Source organism: Protopterus annectens, chromosome 6.part0 (assembly GCF_019279795.1).
Source record: "Protopterus annectens isolate FY-2018-M chromosome 6.part0, PAN1.0, whole genome shotgun sequence".
Taxonomy (NCBI): Eukaryota; Metazoa; Chordata; order Ceratodontiformes; family Protopteridae; genus Protopterus; species Protopterus annectens.
In genome coordinates this window covers 299404213-299424167 of record NC_056737.1, presented here as the reverse complement: position 1 = coordinate 299424167, position 19955 = coordinate 299404213, and the positions used below count along the sequence as shown (strand labels likewise).

The 19955-nt window shown below is 45.1% G+C and overlaps 1 protein-coding gene across 2 annotated transcripts in view; it reads right to left on the bottom strand.

The window, feature by feature from the left end:
- The window catches only part of SNW1 (SNW domain containing 1), a 1165034-nt gene that overhangs the window by 509574 nt on the left and 635505 nt on the right, over positions 1 to 19955 (bottom strand). For both annotated transcript variants that reach the window (XM_044074050.1, XM_044074049.1), the window contains exon 9: positions 16264 to 16380. In XM_044074050.1, the coding sequence (XP_043929985.1) occupies positions 16264 to 16380 (117 nt within the window). The remainder of the gene's footprint in view (positions 1 to 16263; positions 16381 to 19955) is intronic.

Below are 19955 nucleotides of genomic sequence, written 5' to 3'. Positions count from 1 at the left end.
ATGCAGTGTGCTATCCATTTGAAAATGGTTTGCTTGGAGATGGGTTTGCAGTCTGGCATATGGAATGAGAGTATGCAAGATGCCATGAACCCAGAGCTTGCAGGATTTTCCTTGCAAAAAGCTGGGGCCTGCAAAGCTAACTAGCAACTGATCAGATTTTCTGAAGTCTTTAGTCCTGTCCAGACAGGATCTGAGCTGTCTGTGCAAATTTAGAGAGTGAAGAATTCTTTCCCCCCTTGTTCTGAGGATTAGGGAAGAAGGTGGGCAAATTAATGGATTGGTTGAGAGCCACACTGGACACCACTTTAGCCATGAAGGATGGGTTAGTTCTGACGGGATACCCGGTCTGTATGGAAAATGATGAAGGGTTCCACAGCCATGAGTGCTTGCAACTCAGAAACTCTTCTGGCTGAAGTGATGGCTAGAAGGAAGGCGGTCTTCCAGGAAAGAAATTTTAGCTTTGCAGAAGAAGTTGGTTCGAAAGGGGGCAGGGGGAGGTTTTCCAAAACAAAGTTAAGGTCCCAAGCTGGGGTTGGTGCCCTTCTGGGTGGCCTCAAGTTGTTAGCCCCTCTGAGGAACTGCTTGTTCAAAGGGTGTGAGAAAAGGGGCTGCTCAGTGGGAAAATGAGCAGAAATAGCAGAGGCATGAATCATCATAGAGGAGAAAGAGAGACCACTGTGTAGTAGGTCAGCTAAGTAATCCAGGATGAGAGGGATGGAGGGCTGTTCCATATTGGCCCCCTTAGCCTGGATCCAGGTGCAGAACCTTTTCCATTTATATAAGACTTTCTGGTGCTGGGGCGTATGGCCTCATGGATAGCATCCAGAACCTGCTTTATGAGGATCGCAGATTGGTTGGGGGTTAAGGAATAAGCCAAGCTGCTAAATTCAGTGTCTGCAGTTGGGGATGCATGAATTTCCCTTCCTTCTGGGTCAGGAGGTTTGGAATCTGAGGAAGAAGCCACGGAGGCATCGGGGACAGGCTGCGCAGCAAGGGGTACCAGTGCTGTTGGGGCCAGTTGGAGCTATAAGAATGGTCTTGGTGTTTCCTCCCTTATTTTGAGCAGTACCCTGTGGATGAGAGGTAGGGAAGGAAAGGCATAGACTGAGAGGTTGACCCAGGGGAAGGACAGGGCATCCACTTTCCAAGCCATGGAGTGATGCTCCCTGGTGCAGAAACTGCTGAGCTGATGGTTGGTGTGGGAGGCAAAGAGGTTGATCTTCGGGGTACCCCATTTCTGAGTTATTAAGGTGAAGGTACTTTTGTTGAGCTGCCACTCGTGTAGGTCCAGAAGGTTTCTGCTTAACTGGTCTGCCAGGGAGTTGAGAGAGCCTGGTAGGTATTGTGCTAACAGGTGTAGTTGCATGGAAGAGGCTGTGAGCCAAAGGGTCATGGCCAGCCTGCATAGAGGGTAGGAGTGAGTCTCTCTCTGCTTGTTGATGTACCCACATCACAGTGGTGTTGTCTGTTTTGATTAGGAGAACCCCTGGAGGGAAGGGGTTTGAAAGCTATCAAGGCGTGATGCACAGACACCATCTCTTTTAGACTGATGTGCAGTGGGATTTGGTGTGGGATCCACTGGCCCTGTATGCACCTGCTGTCCAGATGTGCACCCAAAGTGTAGTCTAATGTGTCGGTGGTGAGGATCTGGGGGGTGGGGTATGGGAAGAAAGGCAGTCCCTTGTTGTGGGAGTATGGTGTTGCCCAGCAAAGAAATTCCTTTCTGAGGCAAGGAATTATACGTAGAAGAGTTTCCAGGTCTTGACAGTGTTGACACCAAAGGCTCTTTAGATACCACAGAAGTTTCCTCATATGCAGTCTGGCATATGGAATGAGGAGTATGCAAGATGCCATGAACCCCAGAGCTTGCAGAAATTTCCTTGCAGAAAGCTGAGGCCTGGTGGCCGGTTGAGAGAAGTAGGCTGACAGGAAAATTTATTTCTCTGGTGTAAGGTATACCATCTGGGAAGCTGTGTCCAGACTTGCTCCCAAGAAGATTATCATTTGGGTGGGCACCTGTTTTGATTTCTTTTCATTGATTGTGTACCCTAGAGAGGTTAGTAGGCTCTTCACAAAAGCCAGATGCTTGAGCAGCTTTTCCTCTCTGTCTGCCTGAATAAGGCAGTCATCTAAGTAGGGGTAAATTTGAATATTTCTTTGTCTGCAAAAGGCAATGGCGGAGCCAGGCATTTTGTGAAAACTATGAGAGCAGTAGATAAGCCAAAGGGAAGCGCAGAGAACTGAAAGTGTTGAGATCCTAACCTGAAGCGGAGATACTTTCTGCACGATTCTCTGATAGGAATGTAGAGGTAAGGCCTCTTTTAGATCCAGGGTGGCTAGCCAAGTGTCCTTGGAGAGCATAGGTAGAAGCTGCTGAAGGGTGAGCATTTTGTATTTTGGGATTACCAGGAAGGTGTTTAGAATGGATAGATCAAAGATGGGGCGCCAGGTGCCCTCTTTTCTGGGCACCACAAAAAGTATGGAGTAGAAGCCTTGGCCTATCTGTTCTACAGGAACGGGCTCTACTGCCCTCAAAGAGAGCAGGAAATGGATTTGCTTTTGAGCCTCTGCCCACTGATTTGGTGGTAGATCCGGGAACCCTTTTGGGGTTGGAAGGGTGTAGAAGGAGAATTTGTATCCCTGAGACACAATGTTCAGAACCCACTGGTCCTTGGTAATGGTGGCTGAGGTGCTTGAGTGAAAGGAGATTGTTCCTCCTAGGGGTACGTGAAGGTGGGCAGAGGGGAGGTCAGGAGGAGGTGAGTCATTGCGAGTTCTTACCATAAGGGGGTGGCTTAGAACTCCCTGGTTTTGAAGTGGAGGTAGTCCACTGCTTAGATCTCTGCACTCCATGGGGCTGCTGTCTGCGGGGGGGAGGGGGTCTGTTTCCACGGGGCCTAGGCTGGGCCTGTTTACTCAGAGCAGGAAAGGACCAGTGCTTGGAAGGAAAATGCCTGTTGAACCTAGGGTGCTGGACCTGTAAGAAATCTTTAACTGCATAGATTTTGCTTTTTCTTCCATCTTTTTTAAGACCTCTTCTGCCTTAGTGCCAAATAAGTTAATAAGTTTAGATTTGACATGGTCTGGCAGGGGTTGCTCCTTAAGCCATGCATATCTTCTAATGACAGATCCAGTGACTGCTGCCCTGCAAGAAGCTTCTAGGGCGTCAAAACCACAGTGCAAATTGTGTTTAGTTACTTGACCTGCAGAATGCATTACGTCTTGTAAATCTTTAGATTCTGCCCAAGCAGGAAAGATAGACATTTATTGTTTAAGGAGTTCCAAGGTATGTTGCTGATATTTAAGCATATAGAACTGACAATTTAGTGCCCTGATAGTAAGAGTAGCTGAGGTTTATACTTTTTTCCACATCTGTCCACAGCTCGGGAATCCCTGTCTGAGGGGGGTGAAATTCTTAGCAGAGGTTGCTTTTGGCCCTTGAGAAATAACCTCAGGGTCAGCTGTTGGATTTTTGAAAAGATATTTGTTTGAGTCAGGGACTCTGTAGTACCAGTCTGGTTTTCTGGGAGAAGTCGGGCCATCAGGAGTCAAGCTGGATTCAAGGAAAACATCATCCACTACATCCAAGACTGGGGGGATGGCGAAGGGTCTGTGTTGCGGAAGATCTAGGAATTCCCTGAGTATCTTTTTAGACTGAGGGTAATCCTGACTCTCCCCATTGGAAATGTTCCCTTAACATATGCAGGGTTTCCCCAAAGGAAAAATACTCTGGGGAAGAGACTGAAGGAATGGATTCCTCTGCATCAGAATCCTCTTAAGTGGAGAGGGGTTGCATGTCTTCAAAGTCAGATGCATCACATTCATCTGATTCTTGTTCAGACAAAACTACTGGGGACAGATCTCTTTTCCTTTTTGAGGGGGTAGCTTGGCTTTCCCTGATCAGCATGACAAGGTCTTCCGCCATTTTAAGCATTTGAGACTGAGGCAAGGCAGCAGGTGCCCGAGAGTGGGTAGTCGGCTTCTTGGGTGCGGTTCGAACCCTGGGCCTAATGAACCTGGTTGTTTTTGAAAGAATGGCAGTCGCAAAAGAAGATGTCAGGTTGTGTCGAGATTCGGTGGTGCGAAGGACTTCCTCAGAAGCCGGTGCCTGCTCAGTGGCTCTGGACCCATCCTAGGTAGAGATGATCGCAGGATCCTTAGAAGAAGAAGAGTTCTGCAGCATACCTGACTCCAAAAGGGTCTTGGAAGCGGCCTGCAAATCAACTGAAGTAGGCATCAGGGGCTGTGAAAGCACCTCAGAGTACCGGAGGACTGACGACTAGCTTAACGAAGCGTCATCGGTAAGTGTGGACTTTGTGCGGTCTCTGTCTATGTTTTTTCGGTAGATCTGCTGTTGGATGGCTTACCGAAGCCATATCGGAATTAGAGGACTGCAAACTAAAATATCTGGCTACAATAAGGGCCTGACGACGGATAGTTATGACGTTAAAGCACAAAAGCGACAAGAGGGAACGTCGTGGTCTGGACCTACCCAAGTTACACAGCAAGAATGGAAGTCTAGGTGTGGTATTTGCTTTCTACAGGCGTGATAATTATTCACTTTTTCTGACATCAGTTAGTGCAAGAAAAAAGGATCCCCAACGGGGTACTTAGCTTTAGAAGACTTCAACTTCAATTCGGAAATGAAAACTCAGGTAGCAGCCGACCGGCACTTGTGCTAACTGCTTCTGCTTCGAGCTCCACAGCAATAAAGACTAATGTAATGGCGTCAACTGCCTTACTTTATACCACTGACGATCTGACGTCAGTCCTCGAGTGACAGCAACCAACACAGAAATACTACGCGTCTAGTATTCGGGCCGGCCGAGGGTTACCCTGGCAGGGATAACCCAAATGTGATGACTGCAACAGTGAAACACGAAGAACATCAAAAGATAATAACCTGAAACAACCATTTGGATTTGGTCAATTTTGACGCAGGTTGTCCTTTCTTATCTTCAAAAGAAATGAACAGCTAATCTGAAGATATGAAAGATTTTGTTTTGTTAAGATATATGGAGTATCCTTTCTCCCCTTTTTTTAGGTTCAGGAAAGAAGACTGGAAGATGGACAGTTTGGCTTACAGTAAACTAAGACAACACTTTAGGCATAAAAGGAAGGATTAGTTCTCTGTGGAAAATGAGACAGGTTTTACTCACCATAAGGCCTTGCAAATCTGATACTTTTTTTTCTTTCTTTTTTTCTTTAGTGGTAACAGCAATCAGTAAAATTATTTTCCATGTGAAGAACCTCAAATCAGCCTGATGAGCTGGGTTCAGTTGGAGAAAGTGTTAGCTTCCAGAACACAAAATTAAGATCCCAAGTTTTTTTTTAATTCTCTTACGAAAACCCCCTTTCAAAAACATTTTCACATGAGAATGTTCTGTAATAGGGGATCCATGAGTAGTCATGCTGAAATGGCAAACAAACGAACTTTGATTGAGAAGTAAGATGAGCCTTAGGATATTAACACCAATACTGTAAAATCAGAAAAACAATAGCCCTATATAGGTACTGCTTATATTGCTGACACCAACTAGAAAACCTTTTCCATTTGATAATGCAGAGTTTGCAGTAGCGGACTTTCTTGTCACTATTAGTACTTGTTGCACGTTCTCAGTAAACAAATGCCTAAAAGGTTTTAAGGCGCTATCATCCAGGCAGTCAGCTGAAGTTCTTAGGTGTTGGGGTTTATCAAACAACCCTACCACTGTTGCCTGGGCAAGAAGGAAGTCAACACAATAACCTTGGGGGATTACTTCTGAATCTTAATAAGTACCCTGGATATCAATGGAAAGAGTGGAAAAGCATACGGGAACATTTCTGTCCACGGAAAAAAAAAGGCTTCTGTGTTCCAGGCCTTCTTGCATGGAGTTGTGGAGCACAATTTTGCCAAGTGATTGTTCAGAAAGAGGCAAAGCGGTCTACTTGAGGAACTCCTCATAAAAGGATCAAATCTTGGAAGACCCCTAATCTGGTTTCCATTTGTGAGGGTCTGCCTTTCTCCTGCTCAGAGTTTGCTGTGTTGCAAAGCTATATCCCAGGCTAACATGGCTAGTCTGCATAGGGGATAAACCAGGTTCCCCTTGCTTGCTGATGTAACACATGACAATGGTATTGTTTGCAACAACTTGAAGAGGTCCACGGGACCAAAGATGATTCAGAGACTTGAGTGCCTTGATTAGAGCATACATCTCTTTTATATTTTATATTTAAGTGCTTACGTCTAAATTTATTGTTCCAGATATCTTGCACTTTTATCCATCCTGACACTGCTCCCCACACAAAGTATAAAGAGTCTGGGTTTGGAGTGTGTGTGTGTGTGTGTGTGTGGGGGGGGGGGGTTGGTGAAATTTGTTGATTCTACCAAGTGATTTTTCTTCTGATAAATCCCAAAACTGAAATTTAAAAAGATAAATGGTACAGGTGCTGGGACTAAACAGACTTCACATACTATTGTATCTTCTTCCTGTGGAGTCTTGCCAATGGCATCCTAAGAATCACAGATGCCATGAGACCCAGAATCCTGAGGTATTATGCAGAAATCAATGTCTGAGTGTAAGAAAAGCTCTTTGAAGGCATCTAGCAGACACCCCAGAAACTCAATCTTGTGGGAAGGAGTCAAAAAAAGACTTTTGAATGCTCTCTTGGAATTCCAGCTTGTGTAAGAGATTTCTTACCCAAGAGAGAGACTCTTGGCACTTCTAAACTATAATCAAGTTGTCTAAATATGGGAAAAATGTTAATACCCAATACTCTGCAAATGGAGCTACACACTTTGTGAACAAACTTAGTGCAGTGGATAGTCTACAGGTTTTAGGCAGATAATTGATGATGTGATGCAGACACAAAAAAACACCTGAAGTATGGATGATAGAGATGTGATAAACATATTTTAAAGCTAGTGTTACTAGAAAACTTAATTGAGGAAGGGGTAACTGGTTGTGAAGTGACAGCATTTTGAACTTGAGCACTACCACAAATTGGTTTAGGAAAGAAAGATTCAGAACTGGTCTCTAGCCATTTTCTTTTCTTTGCCACCAAAAATATTCTTGAATAAAAACTCCTCCCAAACTGGGAAGGAGGAACTGGTTATAATACTCCCTGAGACAACATATGTTGAAGGACAGGGGGATGACAGCCTGGTTTGCTCGATGAGGAATTATGCCTTCCCACTGCCATATGTAACATTAATGAATGACCTTCAGTACCCATTTGTCTGAAACTATCTACTGCAAAAAAGAAAATAAATGGAGATTCACCTTTCTGGAAAGGATAACAGACTGCCAGGGTGGGTGGAGGACATGGTCCCTTAAATGGTTATTAAGGGCAGCAGGTTGACTATGAGGTCAGCATAGGACATCTTCTTTAGGCCTGTGATTCTTTCAGTGAGGTATTTCTGCGGCCTTTCCATTTGTTGCAGATGTCTTGAGAGATGCATACCAAATGGGGCATTGTATTCTATAATGGTTCTAATGAGAGATGAGTACAGTGGGACAATGACCTCCTTTTTTCTGGATGAAAAGCAATTAGTGATGAGGTGTGCCACCTAGAAGGATTTCCTGACTGTTGTGGCAATATGGTTATCAGAGGTGAGACCACTGTCCACCTGTGTCCCTAAGTCTCTTATCACACTTTCGGTGTTTAGTGTACTGCCACCTATGTGGTAATTCACAGGTACATGCTTTTTCTCAAAGGGGATAACTATACATTTCTTGGCACTGAGCTTGAGCCCATGGCTCTGGCACCAAGCATCTGTTTCTGTAAGGCCCTTTTCTAGAATATCCACATCATTTGGGGATTCAATAATGGCTCCCAGTTTGCAGTCATCTGCAAACGTTAGCCAGAGTCCCTTAGTGTTGGCCTGTACTTCAGAGAAGTAGATGCCAAACAACAGCGATCACAGAACTGAACCCTGAGGTACTCATTTGTCACTTGTCTGGAGCTGGATTTGGAATCTGCTACTTTTACAGTGTGGGTTCTGTCAGTAAGCCAGTTGGCAACCCATTGAGTGACGTAGGGATTAATACCCAGCTTATTAAGTTTATCAATGATTCCAGAATGGGGGATGGTGTCGAAGGGCCTGGTGAGGTCCAGATAGGCTGTGTAGACCACCTTACCCTCGTCCACAGCTCTGGAGACTGATTCGAAGAAATCAATCAGGTTCAGGAGACCAGATCAGCCCTTCACAAACCCAAACTGGGTGAGGTCCAGTGGTTGAAGGTTGCCAATGTCTGTTTACAAGTTCCATGATAGTTATGTTCCATGGCCTTGCAGATCAGGCTCGTCAGACTGATGGGGTGGCAGTTCCCAGGATCCAAGGTGGATCCTCCCTTGTGGAGTGGGATAACTGCAGCTGTGCGTCACTCAGTGGGCATGATGCCTGAAGTGAGGCTATGATTAAACATGACACTTAGGTGAGGTGCCAGTTCATTTTGTAGTTCATGTAGTACATAGCCCAGGATGTTGTCTGGTCCCATGGATGCTATATTCTTAACTTTGGAGAGTGCGTTTTTTTAACTGTGGCCTTTATTACTGGAATTTGGCAATCTTTTGGTATTGAGATGGGCCCTTTGGGGGGTGAGGTTGGCACTGAAATGATCTGCTAGGATATTGGCAATATCCTTGGGATCAGTATATTTAATGCCATTTTGTTGTATCTCAGAGAAGATCTGAGCATTGCCATTTAGATTCTTGACATAGCTATAGAATGCCTTGTGGTTGTCGTCTTTGGAATCTTTGGCAATTTTATTTTTGTAACTAGCTTTGGAGAATTTTATGAGGGATCTCAGCTTCTTACTGAGGCTGGTAAGGGAGTTTTTTGCATCCTGGGATTTTCCTCTTTTCTGCAAGTTTCTTCCTTTTGTTGTAAAGTTTCTTTATGTCAGGGGACCACCAGAATGGCTTCCTTTTTTTTTTTTTTGGAGGAGAGCGTCTTGGTTCTATTTGTGATGGCATGCTTCATGCATGAGTGGATGTGCTTGTACATTGCCTTAGTGTAGGATTCAGCAGTCGAACTTTCAGTTCCCGTCTGCATGGGTGTCATGAAGTTTGTCACTTCTGACTTGAGTAGCATGAAGTTGGCTTTTGAGAAGTTTTTTACGGAGGTTTCCTTACTGGGGGTGGGGAAGGGATGTGGATGTCAAGGGTGATTAGCTTATGGTCAGACCTGACCAACGAGAGGGTGACCATAGGTGTGGAGCATTGATTTCCCATGCTGGTAATGACCAGGTCTAGGATATTGGAGCCCCTGGTGGGACTACGTATTAGTTGATCCAGGGCATTGGAATTTATGAATTCCAAGAACCGTTGGGCAAAGTTGCCGGTGCACGAGTAGTTTTCCCAGTTAATAGCAGGATAGTTGAAATCACCCAGTATTAGGGTGTTTGGTTGTATCGTAATATTTTCCAGTATGTTTAGACAGATGTAGTGAGAATCTTGGGGCATGGTGGGGGATCTGCAGCAAGCTACAATTGGGATTGCAGTCTTACCTAGTGTTAGCTGCACCAGGACAATTTCAGATGCATTATGTGGGCAACTAGCCTGGTGGTGTGAATATCCTTGGTGAGTATGGACACCCCTCCACCTTTAGTGTTTCGGTCCTGGTTTGGTAGCTGGAAAGTGTGGGGAGAGTTGTAGGCTGGTACTGCAGGGGTGCTCTCTGGAGCCTTGAACCAGGTCTCAGTTACTGCACCAATATCAATGCCTCCACTTTTATGAGTGCCTCGAGAGAGTGCATTTTGAAGTTTAGACTTCTAGCATTGAGTAGCATTACCTTCAGATTTTGCATGCTTGTACCTGTTACGGTGGTGGTTTTGTCCTTTGGACTTTGCCTAAAAAAGGCACTATAGGGGTGGCAAATCCTTAACCAGTAACCTGAATCCCAGGGGCGACAGGTGCAGACCATCTCTGGCAAAGCATCATGGTCTGTCGATCATGACGTCCCAGGCTGACAGATACTGGATCCCCTTTGAATGACACCAGAAGCTTAGCCAACTGTTGAAGTCAATCATTTTATCCTTATACTGTGGTATCATTCTCAGCAAAGGCAGGATGCTACTTAGGGCTAGTGTCATACCTGCCTGGGCCACATGATTCAAGTGCTCTTCCATGTCACTTTTCATGTAGTCCAGGGAGGTACGTCTCAAGTCATTCACTCCAACATGGACAATGACAGAGTCATATTTGTACTTGTTGGGGAGTGACTTGAGTGCATGCATTACGTGTCGGGAGAAAGCTTTTGCATCTCACTACAAGGATCTGATGTGTATATATATTTATTTATACATTTAGACACACACACACACACACACACACACACACACACACACACACACACACACACACACACACACACTTTCTTTATGGCCTTCTCATCCTTGGGTATCTCCTTGTTCTATTTTGCTTTCCTTGGCTTTTCTGGGAAGGCAAAGAATTGCTTATGCTAGCATACGACTGTTCTGATTTCAACACCTGCATGAGAGAGGCCAACTTTTTCTGTACCAGCCAGGCAAAAAAAGACTTCTCTACTTCTATTGGCTCTCATACTGAAGCCCGCACAAATTAGACAGTCTACAATGAGATGGAGCTCTTCTAAGCAAAAGAGCCAATTAGAATGCAAACTGTTTTACAAGATCTGACAGTTTGAGGCTGTAAAGGTTTTCCTGGCTTAGACAAAGCATGCCATAGAAATGGAAAGCTTCCCCCAAAAGTCATTCACCAGCAAAACAGAATTAAACAACTAGTAATAAAAAAAGGTTTCCTCAAAAGGATATTTGGCTTTTGAAGACTTATGCTGACTCAAGCTTGGGCAGCCACGGTGGTGCAGCAGTTAGCCTTGTCACCTCACAGCAACAGGTTCTCCAGTTCGATCCTCGGCTGGGGTGCCTTCTGTGCGGAGTCTGCATATCCTCCCTGTAGTCGTGTGGGTTTCCTCTGGGTGCTCTGGTTTCCTCCCACATCCCACATCCCACAGACATGCTGTAAGTGGATTGGCACTCTAAACTGGCCCAAGGCGTTAGTGCGTGCGCCTTCTGTGGAAGGTTGGGCACCAGGCTGGCAACTCGACACCGTAAAACTCTACTGCCCATCATGAGTGGACAGGTGATCCTCTGTGGCGACCCCTAACCGGGAAAAGCCAAAAGAAGAAGATGTTGACTCAAGCTTAGGCAAAAACTGGACCAAAGTGACCACAAGCTCTCTCATTTAAACAGCACAGGTCTGCAACACAAAAAAAATAAAAGATGGTGTGGCACTGTCTGACGTCCCCTTTTACCTGGCAGACAGGTATGCATCCCTGTATCTGAGAAAAGCCAGCCTATGCTAAGATGCCCATAGAGTTATGAGAATCAAGCCAGCTAGGCAGCTGTCCACCTGTGACTAATTCCCATCTGTCATGAAAGAACAATACTGCAACAGTGATCTATGCAAAGAAAATTAAGGCTCCATAAGGACCAGTATTGGAAAAATACAGTTGTGTACACTTACCATAAATGTAGATGTCAGAGTGTATTCACTGTTGCAGTAATCACCTGTGGGGTTATCCCTGCTGTTGTAGCCCTCGCTTGGCCCGAATACCAGAGTCAATGTTTTTGTGCGCTGGCTGCCGTTGTCTGTAGTTTGATGTCAGGTCGTCAGTGCTATAAAGTAAGGCAGCCGATGTCATTACATCAGTTTTTCTTGCCCTAACCTGTCAGAAACACAAGGGAAAAGAGAGAAGTGGTCCTTGTGGCTAAAAGCCACCTGGCAAGCTTGTGTCTTCCTAGGGAAAGATGTTAAATGGGGAATGGAGGGAGGGAAATCAAGACTGCAACAGTGAATACACTCGAGCATCTACATTTATGGTAGCATCTACATTTATCGTAAGTGTACACAACTGTACTATGTTTTTTGTGTTTCATTGTTGCAGTCATAAACTGTGGGCGGATTCTCAAAGCTGAGGAAAAGGGTGGAAGGATAGGGTGAGTCCTAGGTACGGGTCAGGAGGCCTTGCAGAATTGCAGAGGCAAACCCTGCCCTAGACTTACAAAAGAGAGGTAGGTGGTAATAGGTATGGCCAGAGGTCTAGGTGGCTGCTTCCAAGATGTCCCTGGTAGGTACTCCTCTGAGGAAGGCAATGGAAGTGGAGATTGCCCTAGTGGAGTGGGTATGGATAGACTTAGGGATGGGTTTCACATGTAGTCTGTGGGAAAAATGGATATGGTTTGGAGATGGGCATTCCCTCTGCCGCTGGAGCAAAGCTTACAAGAAGCTGGTCTGTTTTTTCTGAATGTTAGTACTGTCCAGACAGTATCTGAGTTGTCTGTGCATATCTAGTGAATGTAGAATTTTTTCCCTGGTTAAGGGTCACATCAGATACCACCTTAGGCATAAAGGAGGGGTTTTAGTCCTCAGGGAGACTCTGTCTGCATGGAAAATTATGAAGGGCTCGACAGCCATGAGAGCTTGAAGTTCCAAGACCCTTCTGGCTGAGTTGATAGCTAGTAGGAAGGCAGTCTTCCATGACAGGTATTTCAATTCTGTTGAAGCGGCGAATTCGGAAGGAGGTAAGGTTGGTTTCTCTAACACATAATTCAGGTCCCAGGGTGGCGTTGGAGGCCTTCTGGGAGGCCTGATATTAGAAGCCCCTCTGAGGAATTGCTTAATCAAAGGATGAGAGAAGAGGGGTGGGTCTGAATCATAATGGGCACAGATGGTCTAGGCATGAATTTTAACAGAAGAGAAAGAGCGGCCACTATTGAGCAACTCTACTAGGTAATCCAGGATGAGAGGGACGGAAGGTTGGGAGGTACTGCCCCCTTTTGATTGTTTCCAGGAGCAGAGTCTTTTCCATTTTCCCGCATAAGATTTTCTTGTGCTGGGCCTTCTGGCTTCTGTGATGATGTCCAGGACCAGTTTACTCAACAGGGACTCCTTGTTAGCATTTTGAATCTTGGGACCACCAAGGAGGTGTTCAGTTTGGATAGATCCAGGATGAGGCGCCAACTGCCTTTGTTTCTGGGGAACAAGGAATAGTCTGGAGTAAAAACCTTTTCCTGTTTCATCTGGAGGGACAGATTCTATTGCTCCCTGGGATATTAGACTTTGGACCTGTTTCAATGCCTCTGCCCACTGGTTTGGGGGGAGATCTGGGTACCCTCTTGGAATGGGGAGTTCGTTGAAGAAGAATCTGTATCCCTGAGAAATGATTTTTAAGACCCAGAGGTCCATGGTTATAGAGACCCAAATGTCCTTGAAGAGGGTGAGCCTTCCCTCCTATTTTTTGATGTGTGAAGGGGGGGCAGAGGGGGGAGGGGGAGTAATTGTGAGTGCTTGCCATAGAAGCTTGGCTTAGAACTCCCTGCCTTAGAGACGGAAGTGGTCCATTGTTTGCTTCTTTGCTGGCCCTGGGATAGACCCTGGATGGCCTGTCCCTGTGGGGCTTACCTTGGCCCTGTCTGCTCGGTGCAGGGAAGGCCCAGTTTTTAGAAGGAAAGTTCCTGCTGAATCTGGGAGGTTGAACTTGAAAGACATATTTTACTGTTAGCATAGATTTTGCTTTGTCTTCCATCTTTTTAAGCACCTCTTCTGCTTTTTCCCCAAACAGGCGTTCCTTATCTAGAGGTGCATCAATAAGTTTAGACTTGACATGATCAGGGAGAGGTTGTTCCTTCAGCCATGCATGTCTTCTAATAACAGATCCTGTCACTGCTGACTTGAGAGAGGCTTCTATGGCATCATATCCACATTGTAATGAGTGTTTGGCCACTTGACAAGCAGTGTGTAGTAACTCTGCCAGCTCTTTTAAATTGGCACTGTCAGGAGAGGTAGCAATCTTCTGTTTTAATTTTTCCAAAGTGTGTTGTTGATATTTCAACATATGGAACTGACAATTGAGAGCTCTGATAGCTAAAGGTTGCAGAGGTGTATACCCCATCTGTCCAGGGCTCTGAAGTCTTTGTCAGAAGGAAGAGGATTCTTGGCAGAACTAGTCTTAGCTCCTTTGGGTCCCTGTGTAATGACCTCAGGGTCTGCAGCAGGATTCCTGCACAGGTATTTGTGAGAATCCGGTACTCTGTAGTACCTGTCAGGTTTAGTTGGAGCAGGAGGTAGGGCATCAGGGCTAAGCTGTATTCATAAAAAACATCATCCACCACTTCCAAAATAGGTGGGATGTCCAGGGGTCTGTGCTGGGGCTGGTCCAGAAACTCTCTAAGTCATTTCTTTGACTGTGGGAAGTCTTGAGATTCCCACTGAAAATGTTCCTTGAGGGAGTGAAGGGTTTCCCCAAAGGAGAGGTCCTCTGGAGGGGAGGCAGAAGGGATGGATTCCTCTGCATCTGAATCCTCATAAACCGTTAAGGGATGTTGTTCCTCTTCAAAAACAAAATAATCAGATTCCTCAGACTCTTGGTCTGTCATAATTTCTGAAGAAGGACGCCTTTTCCTTTTTGGAGTGGGGGCCTCAGTACCTCGGATAAGGGAGATGTGATCCACCTCCATTTTAAGCATTTGAGCTTGGAGTGGGGGAGCAGTAGCAAGATTGGTGGCTAGAAGCAGATTTCCTAGGAGTGGCCTGGCTTCTAGGCCTGAGAGAATCCGTCGGTCTCTGAGAAGCAGTAGTTGGATGCGAAGACATCAGTTTTTGCCTAGAATTGGTAGTGAGAAAGGCCTCCTCGGAAGCAGGTCCCTGCGTCGTGGCTCCGGACCAAACCGAGGCATAGACAGCCAAAGGCTCGGAAGACTAAGTGGATTTCTGCGGCATACACATAAGGTTTTCTTGTGCTGGGCCTTCTGGCTTCTGTGATGATGTCCAGGACCAGTTTGCTTAACAGGGACTCCTTGTTAGCATTTTGAATTTTGGGACCACCAAGGAGGTGTTCAGTTTGGATAGATCCAGGATGGGGCGCCAACTGCCTTTGTTTCTGGGGAACAAGGAATAGTCTGGAGTAAAAACCTTTTCCTGTTTGATCTGGAGGGACAGATTCTATTGCTCCCTGGGATATTAGAGTTTGGACCTGTTTCAATGCCTCTGCCCACTGGTTTGGGGGGAGGGGACATTTGGGTCTCTATAACCATGGACCTCTGGGTCTTAAAAATCATTTCTCAGGGATACAGATTCTTCTTCAACGAACTCCCCATTCCAAGAGGGTACTCCAAAAGGGTCTCGGAAGAGGCTGCATAGAAAGTGAGTCGGGCATCAGGGGCTGCGAAAGCACCTCACTGAATTCTGGAGAACTGACGACTTGCTTAGCGGTAGCGTCATCGGAAGGCTTAGCCTTGTGTGGCCTGTCTCTATCTCCACTTTTTTTGGAATGTCAACAGATTGTTGGCTGATGGACACCATATCGGAATTCGAAGACGGAACATGAAAATAATTGTCTACAAAAAGAGCTCTATGGCGAATGGTTCTCGCATTAAAGAGGGCATAGAACCGGCAATGAGGGATGTTGTGGTCTGGGCCTAAAGTGGTGCAGTAAGAATGAAAGTCTCGGTGTGGGATCTGCTTTCCACAGACGAGACAATTGTTAACTTTTTTGGATATCGGTTAGAGCAAGAAAAAAGGGTCCCCAATGGGGTACTTAGCTTTAGACTTTTTCTGCTGAAATTCAACTTCTGGTAGCGACCAACCGGCACTCGTGCAAACTGTTTCTGCTACGGGCTCCACAGCAAGAAAGACTTATGTAATGACATCGGCTGCCTTGCTTTATAGCACTGGTGACCTGAAGTCAGACTACAGGCGATGGCAGCCGGTGCACAAAAACATTGACTCTGGTATTCGGGCCGACCGAGGGTTACCACAGCAGGGAAAACCCCACATGTGATGATTGCAACAGTGAAACACGAAGAACATCAATCTGTACTTCAAAGGAAATAAAAACAATCAGCTTTAAAATATGCAAACAAGTCTATATTATCAAATTACAATAACACTTGTAACTAACAGAGGAGCATAGACTAGGAACTTATTTACCCATCATCAGCTAACCAGATAGTGTTAAAGTACCAAAGCAAAAAAAAAACACTTTTTCAAGGTACATACAAAGAGTCACAGAGTATCCAGCATGCATCTTGGAAACACTCAATACACTGGCAGCAAACTAATATATAAATACATATTGTCTTCTACTCAGTGACAGTATGACAATACACGTTGACATCTAGGCATCAGCAAGAAAAAGAAGCACAGAGAGACCACTGCTTCAGCCTAGTTAAACAGGCACAGTTATATCACGTTAAAGCAAAAGGACTTCAGTTATTGTGGCATATGTAAAACCCTACTTACCTTTCTGTCAGCAATGTAAAGGGCTTCTGCAAGTTTTGCAAAGTTCTCATTAATGTGCACTGTCTGAAGACCTCTTCCATCAGCAGCCAGACGCTTGTCTAATGGAATTGTATAACCCTATAAAGCGGGGAAAACAATCTATGAAAAATTCACTACAGAAATTTGTGTGGTATTCTTCAGTCAAGTGTTAGCTTTATTACAAGATGTTGCCTTTCATACTTTCTAACACATCAGTTATCACTAGAATCAGGATAGTGACAGGACTGACAGGCAGCCAAAGTGTTCATTGTGTCACTGTACAGTTTCCCTCTCCAGCAGTTACTACGCAAAATAGAGAAAACTCTGGGATGCACTGCTGCTGCTGCCCTCTTCACTGTAAGATAACTAGAGGAAGGGGCTAAGTAAGACAGACAGACCATACAACTATCTATGCAGTAATAGACGAAATTCATGTGCAATGATAAAGTTAACAAAGACAAAACTTACATTTTACTGACCCTCCTTACATTTTAACAACATAACCACACTACATAAATAAGGTCATATCAATAATTCAAAAATAAAGCATGTCCAGTATGTTTTCCATGTGTGAGCATTAGAGTTGATCTTTATCACTCCATCTTTGCTGATACATCTTTGGAATGTGGAGCAAACTGAAGCAATCAAAGAAAACTCACATGTACATATGCATGACATGCACAGACTGCACAGCTGGAACTCTACTGAAGAAGTGAACTGGAGAAACCCTTGCTGTGAGGCAACAATGGTACCCACTATGCTACTGTTACTAAACACAAAATAGCATGCACATTTTAGGGAAGATACTGTGCAGTAGGTATGATGTAAACAATTACTTATCAGGCACTGAAACTCCAGTGTGAAATATAAAACATGCTATGCTGTATAACAACTATGGAATGAAAAAAACAGCCACTCAAAATCAAACCCATCGCTTCCTGCAACTCACACACCAATGGCTATTAAGACCTCCTCCCCCAAACTTGTATTGTGCAGACATAAGAACCCAGACAAAACACTCCAGATCATTCAGAGCCAAAAATAATGTGCTGGAAACTAACTCTGTACTGAACATGTACTCCTATGATGGATAGAGTCCTATTCCAAACTATTGTTTACATTAAACCCATTGCTTGCAACATCATGCTCCAGACAACGAGTACCAGAAAATAAATGAAGTAATGAATAAAAATCTGCTGTTCATTAACCAACTGATGTACAGTTTGGATTTTAAACTACAGTCCAGCTCCTTGGGGTTCAATGGCATATCTAAGCCACTGCTGCACCTGTGAGGGATAAGCAGAAAGGCCAAGTATTGAAGCTGTTTTTTCCTAACAGAAGGAAGTAGATCCTACTCACAGTTTTAGAACTTCTTAGAAGCAGCAACAGCTTACTCTGTGTACTGCTGGAAGGGAAACTTGTGTCTTTGACAGCTGTATCATCCTCAGGGAAAAAACAGGAGGCCCTGTCTACTTGCCACATGCTGGTATGATCACCAGCTTTCTCAGCTCCCACTGCACTCACATACAGGAACATGGACATTTGTTTGATAGACAGTCCTTGCACTGGTGAGGTGGAAGTATATAATGTACAAATGCTCACATCAAAAGGAAGCACAATGGGGCAATAACTTTCACTACAAGATTGCAACAATGGGACGGGACATACAGTGAGAGAATTTTTTTTCATTAGATGGCAGCAACTGGTGAAGCAGGCATACAATGGGAACCGCTCTCATGACAGTGCAATGCATTGTGTGGTGGGGTGCACCACTAGCGGAAATCCTGCCATCACATGCAGGACTTGGTGAGGCAGGGCACACATTTGTGAAACTATCTCATCATAGGAAAGGACTGCAGGGGGAGGACACACACTGGGAACATTCTTGTCATAGGACAGAACAAGGCAGGGCAGCAAACACACTAGAGAAAGTACAGTTGCCTACACTTACATAAATGTAGATGTTCGAGTGTATTCACTGTTGCAGTCATTACATTTGGGTTATCTGCTTGCAGGTAGCCCTCAGTCGGCCTGATTATCAAAGCCTTGGGTCCTGTGTCGGTTGCTGTCTCATCTTCCATGACGTCAGGTAGTCAGAGGTATAAAGCATGCAGCAGACTCCATTACATCAGTTTTTCTTGACCCAGATGTCAGGTGCCCCCCTAATGGGAGGCAATTATATACAAGGTTACACCTCCAACAAAAAGCAAACACACCAGAAAGCTTTAAGTATAGTAAACAAGTAGAGAGGTATAGTCAATAGAAGTCAGGGGGCTGGAGGGAGGGTAACCAAGACTGCAACAGTGAATACACTAACATCTACATTTATGGTAAGTGTAAACAACTGTACTATGTTGTTCATGTTTCAATGTTGCAGTCATTACATTTGGGTAGATTCCCAAAGCTAAGGAAGGGAGGAGGCAATTAGATAGCATTAGGACCAGCTATTAGACCCTGCAAGACTACAGTGGCAAAACCAGCTCTGTGTTTAGAAAAAACTGGCAAGTGGTAATGCTTGGTGAAGGTATGTACAGAACTCCAGGTAGCAGCTTCTAGGATGTCCCTGGTAGGAACACCTCTAAGAAAGGCTGTAGAAGTAGATGCATCCCTGGTGGAATGGGGTCTTATCCCCTGTGGAGTAGGTTTTCCATGGGCTTACAGCAGAAATGAATGCAATGACCTATCCACTTAGAAATGGTTTGCTTTGAAATGGCCTTCCCTCTACCCCTGCAGCAAATGCAACCAGCAGCTGTTCAGATTTCCTGAGAGATTTAGTGCTGTCCAAGTAAAATCTAAGTTGTCTGTGCACATCCAAGGAGTGCAGTACTCGTTCCCCTTTGTTCTGTGGATTAGAAAAGAAGGTTGGCAAATTAATGGACTGATTAAGGGCCACACTGGGTACCACCTTGGGCATAAAGGAAGGATTGGTCTTGAGGGACACCCTGTCTGCATGAAAGATGATAAAAGGCTCCACCTGCCATGAGGGCCTGTAGTTCAGACACCCTTTTTGCTGAAGTGATGGTTAGAAGGAAGGCTGTTTTCCAAGAAAGGAATTTCAACTCTGCAGTTGCAGCTGGCTCAAAGGGGGGTAGAATGAGCTTTTCCAATACAAAGTTAAGGGCCCAGGCTGGAGTAGGGACTCTTGTGGGTGGTCTTTTTTTGGCCCCTCTGAGGAATTGCTTCAGCAGTGGATGAGAGAAGAGGGGTGGCTCCGTATTATAATGTGCTGAAATGGCTGAGGCATGAATTTTTATGGAAGAGAAGGAAAGGCCCCTGTGAAGCATCTCAGTTAAGTATTGAAGAATATGCAGTAAATTGGGCACTGTTGTGTTCATCCCCTGAGTTTGGCTCCAGGAACAGAATCTTTTCCAATTTTCAGCATAGGATTTTCTAGTACTAGGCCTCCTTGCCTCCAGAATGACATCCATCACTTGCTCACTGAGGGATGGTAATGGAGAGCTAAGGTAATTAGCCAGGCTGCAAGTTCAGGGTTTGAAGCTGGGGGTGCAGAATCTGGCCCTCCTGCTGGGACAGCAGGGAAGGGGTCTGAGGCAGGTGCCATGGTTCCAGCAGTGACATACTGTGCAAGAGGGGATACACCAGTGTTGGCATGGCCAGTATGGTGCAATGAGTATTGTCCTTGGTTTGTCCTGTCTGCTCTTTAGTAGAACTTT